Genomic DNA, 14918 nt, shown 5'->3' on the forward strand with positions numbered 1-14918 from the left:
GGGAAGTAATTTGGAGGGGGCACTGTGCTGTTAATACAGTGGCTTCATGTTACATGTGAAACCCAGGAATTTCAGCAACCAAGCATAGAACTGGCTTTATGAGACAAGAAACAGGATACTTAAAGTACTAAAACACTAAAAATACTGCACATAATCTATCACCTACTTAATACATTATTTGGCAACATTCACTGAGCATGTGCTGTTATCAGAGTTGCTGTTCCAATTTCTGAGGTTACTAAGACACTGAAATCATGATATAGTTGGCTTAGGGGAGAAGCTGAAAAAGGAAACAAATGATGATAAACATTATTGGGGTATGCTTTAAATGTTTAAAGAAACTTGAGCAATTGGATTTTTTTCTGCAAAGGAGAAATGGTGATAGGAGTGACAGAAAGGGTAAGGTGGGCTTTTCTAAGGTTGAGATGAGACGGTAGGGAAGAAAATTCCAGGAAACAAACATGGAAATAAATAAATATGTTATCATCTTTAAGACTATAATCCACTAAAGAGCAAGTTGTTAATTAGAGGTGGAGATATTGATTAGAAAGGCATATGGAGGTTATGTTTTATAGCCCTGTATGACAAGCTGAGCTGCATGTACAAGTGTAAGTATGTGTGTTTCTACCCTGACTTGATCCACAAAATATTGGATGTGGCTTCTAAGGGGCTCTGGTGAGCATCACTATAAGAGGTGAGAGGGGGAAGTGATTGGGTCAGCATTTAGAAAGGTCTCATGGACAGCTTTGTAGAGGTAAGAGTGAAGTGAAAACAAATTGAAGTGAAAGATAAGAAGGGAGTGATCTCTGATCAATAATGGAATGCATGAAGTCAGGTGGGAGAGAGTGGTGGCTGAGATGAGGCAGGGAGAGAGGAGAACACTTGACCCTCACCTGTCACCTCTATCTCTCACCCTGAGAGTTCTTCTTCACCTTTGTTTATATTTCCTCCCTTGCCCCACCATCTTTCCATCTCTCCTTCCTTCACCCCATCTCTCCTTTCTTCACTCATTTTATTCCCCTATTTTCCTTCCTTATAGTTTGCTTCCTCCTTTAGAGTTTTCATCTATTTCCATTTTTTCAACATTTTTTCTCTTCTACCCTTGGATTCAATATCACTTTCTGGAACTGCTGTCCTTTCAGAAGAGTTCTAGTCTTCAAGCAATATATTCATCATTCGTTTCTCCGCTAATGAAGTAGTTACTCCTCTGACTCTTGTGATCTGGGGGGCCTTACCCAGTAAGGAGCCACCTACAGTTGGGGATGGGGAGAAATGAAATATCCAAGGGTGCAACTGTGTCCAGAGGCACCCCTTCCGGGACCTGCAAATACAATGATTCTGGGAAAGATTGAAAGTAAAAGAAGAAGTGGGAGGCAGAGGATGAGATGGTTAGATAGTACTACTGACACAATGGACATGAATTTGAGCAAACTCAAGATAGTGGAGGACAACGAAGCCTGGCATGCTGCAGTCCACATGATCACAAAGAGGTGGACACGACTTAGCAACTGAACAACAAAAGCAGTTAACATCAGGTACCTATCATGCACTATGAGCAAGGATGCAAATTGTGAAATCAAGACCTATGTCTGTAACACAGTAGGTTCAATAGTGGAGGAAAATCATAGACAAATGAAATGTTTGTTAACGTTATGATGTGTTAACTGTTGCATGAAGAACTACTGGTACAAAAATGTATTGATATTAAAGACTGGAAAAAGGGAGGATGTCTTTAGAGTAGGAGACTATACAGAGGAGACTGATTACCATTTATTATTCCAGATACTGTTCTATGAAATTTGTGTACTATTTTATTTGATTCCCTAGACAATTCATAGGGAAAACATATTCTTATAGATGTAGAATCTAGGACTCAGATTAAGTAACTAACTTGCCGGTCATGTGGAAGCTTGGAATTTTGACTGTTTCTGTTGGACTCCAAGTGTCTTGCTACCATTATGTTACACTGAATATTTGAAAGACAGGTTGCACATGTCTTTTGACAGCTTTAAGCTATTTCATGAATATGTATTCCAGCACCAATTAGTGAACCGTTTAGAGAAAGACTACTTAGATCAGCACGTGGTATTATGATATGCACATGAGAATGTTCATCTTCTGGACTTGGACAAATCATTTTGAGCCCCTGAGCACTTGAAAGGCGAGCAGCAACTTCAGACAGAGGCCTGTCATTTGTGTTACTTAGGTGTATGGAGAAGACACCATGGCATCAGGGAACCTCACGTGGGTGTCAGAATTTGTCCTCCTAGGGCTCTCACAGACTCAGGAGCTCCAGCTCTTCTTGTTTCTAGTGTTCCTGTTTGTTTACACCACCACTGTCATGGGAAACCTCCTCATCATGATCACAGTGACCTCTGATTCCAGGCTCCACACACCTATGTATTTCCTGCTGCGAAATCTTGCTGTCATAGACCTCTGCTATTCCACAGTCACTTCTCCAAAGATGTTAGTGGACTTCTTGCATGAGACCAAGACCATCTCCTACCAGGGCTGCATGGCCCAGATCTTCTTCTTCCACCTCTTGGGAGGTGGGACTGTCTTCTTCCTCTCAGTGATGGCCTATGACCGCTACATAGCTATCTCCTGGCCTCTCCACTACATCACCATCATGAACACTCGAGTGTGTGTGGGGCTGGTGGTGGCTGCCTGGGTAGGGGGCTTTGTCCACTCCATTGTCCAGCTTGTTTTGATGCTCCCACTGCCTTTTTGTGGCCCCAACACCTTGGATAACTTCTACTGTGACATTCCACAAGTGCTGAGACTTGCCTGCACTGACACCTCCCTCCTGGAGTTCCTTATGATCTCCAACAGTGGGATGCTGGTCCTCATCTGGTTCTTGCTCCTTCTGATCTCTTATACTGTCATCCTGGTGATGCTGAGGTCCCAGTCTGGGCAGGCAAGGAGGAAGGCAGCTTCCACCTGCATCACTCACATCATAGTTGTATCTATGATTTTCATTCCTTGTGTCTATATCTATGCCCGGCCCTTCACTTCATTCCCCATGGACAAGACAGCATCCATCAGCTACACTGTCTTGACCCCCATGCTCAATCCCATCATCTACACCCTGAGGAACCAGGAGATGCAGGCAGCCATGAAGAGATTGGGCAAGCGCCTAGTGATTTCCAGCAGGAAGTAAACTTAAAATAGGTTGACTTTAAATGACAGATCTTCCCTCTGAACTTTTGTTTTTCCATGTGAGAAGTGATGAAACATATTTATTGAGTGTGGCAGTTGAGATTAAGCTAGTATTTCTACAGAAAGCAAAATCTCCTGAGTCAGGTGTTGTGTTAGGCACTTTTACACTTTTGTCTCATTCTCAGAAAACTGACAGTGGATATATTATTATTATATTAAACAGTTTGCAAGTGAAAAAACTCAGAGAGAACTGACTTGCTCAATGAAGAAGAGCAAGTGAGGGGCAGAGCCTGGTCAATAGATGGTTCCTCTGACTCCAAGTTTTGAGGCAGGAGATGTGGATGGAATTTGAAATTCAGGGTCTCATATAATCACAAGGGAAAACTTGGAGAATTCCTCATCTGTGAATGAATATCTGTGATGAATGGCCAACACTTTCATCTGAATTCTAGAGCAATCACATTTTTTTTTCTGTTCCTTGCCTCTATGCCTCATTCTCCATGGTGGTATTTTGGAAGTAGTCTTATTTTTAATATTTTTTCATAAACAATGAGTTTTTATTATGTAACTCTTTTTTCATTTTTAATATTGTCTAAATATTTCCCATGAGTATTTTCCTTTTATTTGTTCCTTTTCTACCAAATGCTCCTTGGATAATCTGAGAACTATTTTGCTTTCTGTGCACAATCTTTACATCATTTGCATGATATGGCTAAGAAGAGGATGCTGTAGTATGGTTGGGGAACCAAAGCCAGAGAGGGCAGGGCCATGTCTATTAGTGATCCTGATTTAGGTATGGGTTCAGTCCAAAGCTGCCAGCCTCATGGGCTTTTGCCTTTCTCTTTGACTTCCTACCTTGGAATGAGGGCTTTCTTGGGGTTGAGGATTGAGCTGTATTTATCTTTAAATCCCCTTAGCACCTAGACATTATCCTACTCAGATAAGCATTTCTACTTTTTCTTGCACCCTGTTCTTTCCCTTTCAAGTTCAAATCTTTTTATTTGTCTCTGTAGAGCCAGTATTTATTTACCTCATCTCTTTGAGGTATGTTTCCCTTTGTTAAAGTCTTGGTCAATGTATAACATTGCTCCAAAGTTAAGAAGATAATAAAAACATTTTCTTGTTTCTGCTTCCCTCCCAGCAACAATCCCATCCAGGAAATAAACGCTATAGGCTCTCCAAGCCAGCATGGCAGCTTCGAGTTCATCCTTTCTTCACTTATACTTCCCTGCCCCATTTCACACATTTCTCCCCATTCGCAGTGGGTGAGATGACAGGAGAGAAAATGAACTCTGTCATGTTTGATCTGGGAGGTCCCACAGAACAGTGTTTTCCCATTCATGGTAAAGTCCTTTAAATATTTGACAATGCTTTTCTCATCTTCTAATTTGTCTCTTCTCCAGATGCAACATCTACATTCATTCAATTGTTCCCATTGTGACAGGTTTCTTGATTCCAACATCCTGACCATCTCCTCTATATTTACTCTCATATGACCACATGCCTTATAAAATGTGATACTCAACATAGGACACACATCTCTATGGGAGCTCTTTTGGACACTATGATAGTCCTCTTTGAAATATATATCCATAAGGATGCTGTTGATTGCAAGTAGCTGCATAACCAAATCACAATGGCTTAAAGAATGAGATTATCTCACTTATAAAGATTAGAAGTGAAGAAGTGAAGTCACTCAGTCGTGTCCGACTCTTTGCGACCCCATGGACTGTAGCCTACCAGGCTTCTCCGTCCATGGGATTTTCCAGGCAACAATACTGGAGTGGGTTGCCATTTCCTTCTCCAGGGGATCTTCCTGACCCAGGGATTGAACCCAGGTCTCCTGTAATGCAAGCAGATGCATTACCCTCTGAGCCACCAGGGAAGCAGATGATAGGCAATTCTAGAGTCGGTTAATTCTTTGGTTCTAACATTTTAGGGGCCTAGGTTGGCTGCTTTATAATTCCCTGTCTTTCCCATCATGATGGCAATGTGGCTATTAAAACTACAATTATACCTTTATACCCAAATAGTTCAGCAAGAAGGAAGAAGAAGGGCATTCATGTACTTTTTCTTAAAAACCCGGGTTGAATTTTTTTTCTAGTTCCATTCCTGCCTTCCAGCAGAATTCCCTTATGACTTTTTGGCCAGAAACTTGGGTCATATGGCCGCCCCAATCTACAGGGAAGGATGGAAAGTGAATGGCTGGTTATTTCATCCAGAAAGAAGGGGATTGAAAATGACAATCAACAGTATCTGCCACGTGGCAGAAGCCACTGGTAGCAGGATGGTAGACATGAGAGTCAGAAATCTTGACAGTGAACAAAGTTTGTCATGGACAGGGTCATTAAATCAAATGCCTAAAGGAACTGACAGGTAAAATTAAGACATTAAGTGGGCCCAGTGAACCTAAGGTGAAATAGATAGTACACACCCAGGCCAGTGGGCTCTTTCCGATCCTTATGCAGAGCTCCAATATCTAAGTCTTTACAGAACAATCAGAAGGATTTTATTTAGAGATACTAAATAGCTCAAGAGAAATAGTCCAGGCCATCTTTCCAAATTGGCTATCTTCCCAAATTGACCATATTCCCAAACTGGCATTCAGGGATCTTCTGACAAAACAACTGATCTGATCATCCCAAACAGAAGCCTCAGTGACTACAGCTCTTTCCATGAGAATTTATACCTTTAAGACGTCTCTCATGGAAGTTCTGCTGTGTTGATGATGTGAATTTGACTCAACTCAAAATAAAATTTATTGATCCTAAATGAATAATGAACTATCAGGTCAAGTGCTACTCTTCAGTTATTTTATTTACATGATTAGTGAAAGCAACTCCCTTAAAAGTTGTTGATGGAAGGCTGTAAGTCATTCCAGTGATGGTAGATTAATTATGATCCAGAAAAAATATTATGGTCCAGAGAGTACTTCCCTTCTTCTCAGGCTCATTAATTTCTTGATCTTGCCATCCCACTTGTATTTATAATCAAACTCAGGGATGATTTAAGTGTAAGAGAAAGACCTTAATAAACTTGCCAATGAGGTTTACTTCATATATGATCCATTAAAAGTGGTGTATCAGTTACGGTTCTGCTAGAGGAACAGAACCAGTATGGAAATGGAGCAGGACCTTAGTTCTTGCCCTCCATGTCCTTCACCTGTCTTTTGTTAGTGGAAAAACTTTAGCCAAAGAATAATGTTTAATCAGAGAAGTGAGAAAATATAGAAACAAAGGAAAACATTCCAAAAAGACTAAATAATTATATATTAGTCATTAAGCATAGTCAAGGACCTATAAATAATTTTCTGAGCCACATCCTGTGAGCTATCTTGTAGATACTGAAATCTCTACCATGTTATGACCAGACTGAAGCCATGACATTACCTGCCACAATTCCAAGGATTGGCCTCAAGAAAATGGAAACAGACAGATTCTGGAACTGAAGATTAATTGTACCTAAAATAATAAAAATGACACTTTTCAGAACACCATATGACCAATTGGAAGATGACTGTCAGAGTTGACTTGCTGTTTCTCCTTGTAGATCCCTCTTTTCATCTATAAACGCCCTTGTCAAGGGGGGAGGCAGTTAGCCTTTGAGTAGAAATGCTCCTTCCCTTCCCCACCCCCACCAGTTGCCAATATCCAAAGTAGAGCAAAGTTGCCAATATCCAAAGTAGAGCAAAGTTGCCTTTCCACCAATCTTGCCTCTTCATTGACTTTTCAGTAATGAGCAGCCAGACACCACTTTCAGTTACAGTATGATATGAAAATGTTGGGAAGGAAGAAAAGTTTTCCTTTATCCTTACAGGTTCTCCTGCTGGAACTATAAAGGAAATTGACATGAGAGTTTAACGGGAAAAAGTCAAGCAAGATTTGAGAACATGTACACATGGGAGTGACCCAGGCAAACTGAGTAACCCATAAAAATGGCTGAAACCTTCACCCTAAACACCATATTTAGCTACAGACAAAAGAGGATGTTGGAGAAAGGGGTGTAGAACTTGAAAAGGGAGAAAGACAATTCACACAGAGATGGAAAAGAAAGTGTTTGAAAAGTAAATATTTGTCGGGCCATGTAGAGACATTGGAACACAGAGTGGACACTGATCTCTAGGCCCTGTTTCCCCTTCCCCACCCCCACCCCCACTCACACCTATGCCACATTCTTTGCTGGTGTCTCTGATGAAAGCTTTATTATGGGAACAGGTCCTCTATCTAAATTCTTCAGGCAGCTGAAGGAAAAGCTCAAGGTTTCTCCCTGAGTCTTTTGAGCCTTGATTGCTTTCAGCTCAATATAATCCACATGCCATGGAGACAGAGAGAGAGAATAAGAGAAATTTCTTGCAAGGAATGCCTTACCTGATCGTGAGACTGGTAAGGTAAGCATGAAACATGTAGGCTGGCCAACAGGAAGGGCAGGCTGGAGCTCTTAGATATGAAGCTGCAGTCCAGAATTTCATCTCCTTCAGGGAAACCTGTGTCCTGCTCTTAAGACCCTTTAACTTATTGAATCGGGTGCATCTAGATTAGCTAGGATGGTCTCCTTTGCATAAAACCAACTGATTCCAATAAATAAATAAATAAAACCAACAGATTATGCAATAGAATCAATTATATCTATAAAATACCTTCCCAGCAGCACTTAGATTATGTTTGCATAACTGAGACCTATAGACTAGTCAAGCTGACACATAAAATGGACCATCACAAGGGGAGAAATCTTAATCATCAGTGATGCTGGGCTCCCTAATGAGGAGGTAAACGAAACACCTTCTAAATGTATCCTGCATCCATTAAGCAGTTTGAAATTAAGTCTGACAAATACATAGTTTCTTTCTTTTTTTTAATTTAAATTTTATTTTTTTACTTTACAATACTGTATTGGTTAGATGTGTTATACACAGGAAAATAATTTTCTCAGTTCATTGTCCATGACTGGGTCTTTAGCATAATGACTCCATTCCAGCCATTCTGGGGTTTGGAGTCATCATTTTGGTGGGTGGATGCAGTAAATAGATGAAGTTTGGTGAACGTTTTATAGACTTACATGTGCCCAAACCGGAGAAAATATAAACTGGAACATATCAGGTTTCACTTATTGAAATATAAATCAAAATCTGAATCAAAATCATCCACATGATAATCAATGAGATGGACACATCCTGTCCCCTTCCCCAGAATCAAACAAAGCTGCTTTTCTAAGTGACTCAATTTTATGTTATTAGTTTTTTCATAGTGGCTCTATTTTAAAGTGGACTAGAGCTCTAAATAAGAATTTTAAAAAAAAAATCTACATCTCTTGTATGTAGAAGAGTTTCACATAATACTCTCACCTGCCAAAGGAAGATACTCTGTTTTGCCAGGAATAAACATTTGCAGTGAAATAATTGAGACCAACCTGTAAGTCTTATGCAGATCAGAGGGCTCTGTCTAAGAAACGAGTTTTTTTTTTTTAACAGCACTTCAGTTTTAAAATGTCAGTTAATTCCAGGGTTGACCAATTCCTCATAATGAACATTATATTTGTTTCTTGTATCAATCCTTGTGTTAGAGTCAGTAAGAATTCACAAGTAAAGAATGCTGGCATTTTACAGATGACATAGTAGACTTGAGTACTGGTGGTATGCTGGGATCCAGCCCCCACAAGATCCAGGGGAACCCGAAGGAGAAACGGTGTTGGCAAAGAAAATGATTTAGAGAGAGAAAAAGAAAGAAAGTTGCAGATAAGAAAATAGAGGAGAGAAAGAAAGAAAGAAAGAAAAACACGGGGGAACCAGGCTTTCGTGGAACAGATCCTGGTCTGTCGCTTTATTTTTTAGGGAAGCTTTTATACCTTAACTTGTACATAGAGGGAAATGAAAGATGCAAAGGCATACAGAGTCAGTCCAAACATTACATCTGTTTTGTCTTTATCGAAACCAGGATTTTTTCTTCATACCTTTCCTATAAACAATGTTGTGTACATTATCTTCTGGCCTTGGAGGCCTGTGAACATTTTATGACCCTCTTTTGATAAAGGCTGCTCAACCAGAAAACTTATTTTCCCTTGAAATGTTTTTTCTTTATATTTCTAATCTATGTCAGCCTCAAAAAATGCTAAACAGAGTTACATTTCTCATGGAGCAAAGGTGCAGTGAGTTACAAGAAAGAACCAATTAGCTCAAAGGTCTGATGTGGTTAATTTCAAGGCTACACTTGTTTTTCTTACATTCCAACTATGTTAACTAATGCACTCCCAGGTGCACAGTGGATAAGAGATATGGGAACTTAGCAGCAAGCATTGACCCAATAATGAAATCCTACACCAGCACTACTCTGATAAATTTTAACTCTTTAAAAGGCTCTATGTTTTCAGCTTCCCATGCCTCTCACAGTTGGGAGGCTGTGAACAATCATATGCATAGCTGCAAGAGTCTGGATAAACCTGCCAATCAAGCTAGAATTCTAACATAGGGGGTTTGAATTGAAATATTCCTCTCATGCCCAAGAGACTTATTAGCTAAAGCCCTAAGTTGACTTTATCCAGAGAAAGGTGGTTGGGGACAGGCCCCTGTTAATGTCATGTGAGTTGGTGAAAGGCACAAAATAGTAAGACAGACAGATTCTGGTTTTGGGGTAGATGCTCGAGAAGGTCTAGGGAGCCCCTTGAGTCCTGAAGCCTTGCTTATCAGGTCTCTTCCACGTGACCTTGTCATGGGTGGGATCTCCCGTGGTGGCTCCTGGCAGTGGTAAGTCAATACTGGGACTTTGGTGGACAAAATAAAGGACAAGGTTTACAGAAAAGTAAGTTTCTATTGTATTGATAGTACACATTTGCCCCTCTATGGCTATCCATAAATAAAAATTAATTAGGCTTCAAAGTAGAAGAAAAGGAGGAAGGGAAGAAGGTGAAGAAGAAGGAAAGAAATCAAATCAGTTATCTGGAAGATTTCAGGAGAGAGAGAACAGTCCCTGTGCTGAGAAGCAAGACTGTGGTTCTCAAAGTGTGATCTTGGAAACAAGGACATCAGCATCATCTGAGAACTTGGTACAAGTGCAAAATCTTGGCCTTTTCATTGACCAATAGAATGAGAAAATCTGGAGCTGGGGCACAGTCATTTGTTTTTCAACAAGCTCTGCAAGTCTTGTCTCAACAGTGAGAATCACTGGGTAAGAAATGGGTTCTTCTCAAAGTTCCAGGGGGTGGTCCTAAGAAGGTGGAGGAATAGGATGGGGAGACCACTTTCTCCCCCACAAATTCATCAAAAGAACATTTAAACGCTGAGTAAATTTCACAAAACAACTTCTGAATGCCAGCAGAGGACATCAGGCACCCAGAAAAGCAGCCCGTTGTCTTCGAAAGGAGGTTGGAAAAAATATAAAGGACAAAAAAAGAGACAAAAGAGGTAGGGATGGAGCTCTGTCCTGGGAAGGGAGTCTTAAAAAGAGAGTAGTTTCCAAACACCAGGAAACTCTTTCACTGCCGAGTCTGTGGCGAGCCTTGGAACCACAGAGGGCAACATAACAGGGAGGAAAAATAAATAAATAATTAAAACCCACAGATTACTTGCCCAGTGGTAACTCCCCCAGCAGAGAAGCAGCACAGACGCCTGCGCCTGCTGCTAGCAAGCGGGGGCTTGGCAGGGAGATGCGGGCTGCATTGCTTAGAGTAAGCACCAGGCCTGAATGCCCTGAGGGCAATCTGAGTGAACTAACTTGGGCTAGCAAACCAGACTGTGGGATAGCTACCACGCAAAAAGCCCTAACTTAAGATACTGCCAGGCCCACTCACAGAACAAAGGACTGTACAGAGCTAGTCGGCTGCAGACCTTTCCCCTCCAGTGACAGGCAGCCAGAGCCAGAAAGGGGGCAATCGCAGCCCCAGAGAGACATTATCTTCCAAACTGCAAGCAGGATTCTTTGCTAACTAAGACTTCTTGGGGTTCTGGACAGTCAACATCCGCCTTAGAAGGTGCGCCGGTTGTATACCCAAACAACTGAGTGGCAGGGACAGGGGAGGCAATAAGCGACTGCGCTCACCAAACACCTCATCACCTGAGCTGCTCGGACCTGAGAAGGGCACAAAATGCTGGCCCAACTGAGTCTGCACCTCTGAGGACTACCTGAGTGCCTGAACCTGAGCGGCTTAGACCTGGGAAGTGCATACAACCCAGGGTGGGCCTCAGACAGTTCCCTGTGGATCAACCTAGAGCCTGAGCAGTGTGGTCAGGGAGGGCACGCGTGTCATGAGTGGGGGCAGGCCCAGTGTGGCTGAGACACTGAGAGCACAAACCAGTGTTATTTGCTTGCAGCGTCCCTCCCTCCCCACAGCGCAACTGAACAGTGAGCCTAAAAAAGTGTCCACCACCGCCCCCCTTGTGTCAGGGCGGAAATCAGACACTGAAGAGACCAGCAAACAGAAGAAGCTAAAACAGAGGGAATAGCCTTGGAAGTGACAGGTGCAATAGATTAAAACCCTGTAGTTAGTACTGACTACAAAGGAAGGGGCCTATAGATCTTGAGAAATATAAGCCAGACCAAGGAACTACGAAAATGAACTGACCCCACACTGCCCACAACAACACCAGAGAAAGTCCTACATATATTTTTACTATTTTTATGATCATTCTTTTTTTTCTTTAATTATTTTAATTTTTAAGTCCTCTATCACTCCTTTAATTTTCATTTTTATAACATACTATTCCTTTGCAAAAAAAGACCCTATTTTTTAAAGCAAACTTCATATATATATATTTTAATAATTTTTGTGACTTTTTTTCTTTTCTTTAATATTGTATTTTTGAAAATCCAACCTCTACTCTAGATTTTTAATCTTTGCTTTTTGGTATTTGTTATCAATTTTGTACCTTTAAGAACCCAATCTTCAGTACCCATTTTTACTTGGGAGTGAGATTACTGGCTTGACTGCTCTCTCCCCCTTTGGACTCTCCTTTTTCTCCACCAGGTCGCCTCTATCTCCTCCCTCCCCTTCTCTTCTCTACCCAACCCTGTGAATATCTTTGTGTGTTCCAGATGGTGGAGAACACTTAGGGAACTGATTACTGGCTGGATCTGTCTCTCTCCTTTTGATTCCCCCCTTTATCCTCCTGGCCACCTCTGTCTCCTTCCTCCTTCTTCTCTTCTCTGTATAACTCTGTGAATATCTCTGAGTGGTCCAGACTGTGGAGTGCACATAAGGAAGTGGTTACTGGCTAGCTTGCTCTCTCCTCTTTTGATTCCACCTCATCTCATTCAGGTCACCTCTAACTCCTTCCTCCCTCTTCTCTTCTCCATGTAACTCTCTGAACCTCTCTGGGTGTCCCTCACTGTGGAGAAACATTTCATCTTTAACCTAAATATTTTATCAACAGTGCCGTATAGGTGGAGAAGTCTTGAGACTACTGTAAAAATAAGACTGAAAACCAGAAGCAGGAGGCTTACATCCAAATCCTGAGAACACCAGAGAACTCTTGACTCCAGGGAACAGTAATCGACAGGAGCTCATCAAATGCCTCCATACCTACCCTGAAACCAAGCACCACCCAAGGGCCAACAAGTTCCAGAGCAAGACATACCATGCAAATTATCCAGCAACACAGGAACACAGCCCTGAGCTTCAATATACAAGCTGCCCAAAGTTACCCCAAACCCAGTGACATCTCATAACTCATTACTGGACATTTCATTGCACTCCAGAGAGAAGAAATCCAACTCCACCCACCAGAACACAGGCACAAGCTTCCTTAACCAGGAAACCTTGAGAGGCCACCCATACAACCCCACCCACAGCAAGGAAACTCCACAATAAAGAGAACTCCACAAACTGCCAGAATACAGAAAGGCCACCCCAAACTCATCAATATAAACAAACTGAAGAGACAGAGCAATACCCAGCATGTAAAGGAATAGGATAAATGCCCACCAAACCAAACAAAAGAGGAAGAGACAGGGAATCACCTGATAAAGAATTCCAAATAATGATAGTGAAAATGATCCAAAATCTTGAAATCAAAATGGAATCACAGATAAATAGCCTGGACACAAGGATTGAGAAGATGCAAGAAGGTTTAACAGGGACCCAGAAGAAATAAAAAAAGAGTCAATATATAATGAATAATGCAATAAATGAGATAAAAACACTCTGGAGGCAACAAATAGTAGAATAACGGAGGCAGAAGATAGGATTAGTGAAGTAGAAGATAGAATGGTAGAAATAAATGAATCCGAGAGGAAAAAAGAAAAACGAATTAAAAGAAATGAGGACAATCTCAGACATCTCCAGGACAATATTAAATGCCCCAACATTCGAATCATAGGAGTCCCAGAAGAAGAAGACAAAAAGAAAGACCATGAGAAAATACTTGAGGAGATAGTAGTTGAAAACTTCCCTAAAATGGGGAAGGAAATAATCACCCAAGTCCAAGAAACACAGAGAGTCCCAAACAGGATAAACGAAGGGCAAAACACCCCAAGACACATATTAATCAAATTAACAAAGATCAACACAAAGAACAAATATTAAAAGCAGCAAGGAAAAACAACAAATAATACACAAGGGGATTCCCATAAGGATAACAGCTGATCTTTCAATAGAAACTATTCAAGTCAGGAGGGAATGGCAAGACATAAATAAAGTGATGAAAGAAAATAACCTACAGCCCAGATTACTGTACCCATCAAGGATCTCATTCAAATATGAAGGAGAAATCCAAAGCTTTACAGACAAGCAAAAGCTGAGAGAATTCAGCACCACCAAACCAGCTTTCCAACAAATGCTAAAGGACCTTCTGTAGACAGGAAATACAAAAAGGGTGTATAAACTCAAACCCAAAACAATAAATAAATGGCAACAGGATCATACTTATCAATAATTACCTTAAACATAAATGGGTTGAATACCCCAACCAAAAGACAAAGACTGGCTGAATGGATACAAAAATAAGACCCCTGTATATGTTGTCTACAAGAGACCAACCTCAAAACAGGGGACACATACAGACTGAAATTGAAGGGCTGGAAAAATATATTCCATGCAAATAGAGACCAAAAGAAAGCAGGAGTAACAATATTAATATCAGATAAAATAGACTTTAAAACAAAGGCTGTGAAAAGAGCCAAAAGGACACTACATAATGATCAAAGAAGAAGATATAACAATCTTCTTCCAAGAAAAAGATATAACAATCATAAATATACATGCACCCAACATAGGAGCACCACAATATGTAAGACAAATGCTAACAAGTATGAAAGGGGAAATCAACAATAACACAATAATAGTGGGAGACTTTAATACCCTACTCACACCTATGGATAGATTGACTAAACAGAAAATTAACAAGGAAACACTAACTTTAAATGATACAATGGGCCAGTTAGACCTAATTGATATCTATAGGACATTTTGCCCCAAAACAATGAATTTCACCTTTTTCTCAAGCACACATGGAACCTTCTCCAGGACAGATCACATCCTGGGCCATAAATCTAGCCTGGGAAAATTCAAAAAAATTGAAATCATTCCAAGCATCTTTTCTGACCACAATGTAGTAAGATTAGATCTCAATTACAGGAGAAAAACTACTGAAAATTCCAACATATGGAGGCTGAACAACACGCTGCTGAATAACCAACAAATCACAGAAGAAATCAAAAAAGAAATCAAAATATGCATAGAAACGAATGAAAATGAAAACACAGCAACCCAAAGCTGTGGGACACTGTAAAAGCAGTGCTAAGGGGAAAGTTCATAGCAATACAGGCATACCTCAA

General features: G+C 40.8%; 1 protein-coding gene across 1 annotated transcript; it reads left to right on the plus strand.

The window, feature by feature from the left end:
• Positions 1 to 2224: 2224 nt before the first annotated feature.
• LOC138414616 (olfactory receptor 4D1) lies at positions 2225 to 3160 on the plus strand. Its single transcript, XM_069542364.1, has one exon. It carries the CDS (start codon positions 2225 to 2227, stop codon positions 3158 to 3160), a length of 936 nt encoding a protein of 311 aa, XP_069398465.1.
• The last annotated feature ends 11758 nt before the right edge of the window (positions 3161 to 14918 follow it).

The sequence above is a fragment of the Ovis canadensis genome, chromosome 11 (assembly GCF_042477335.2).
Source record: "Ovis canadensis isolate MfBH-ARS-UI-01 breed Bighorn chromosome 11, ARS-UI_OviCan_v2, whole genome shotgun sequence".
In the NCBI taxonomy this organism is placed as follows: Eukaryota; Metazoa; Chordata; class Mammalia; order Artiodactyla; family Bovidae; genus Ovis; species Ovis canadensis.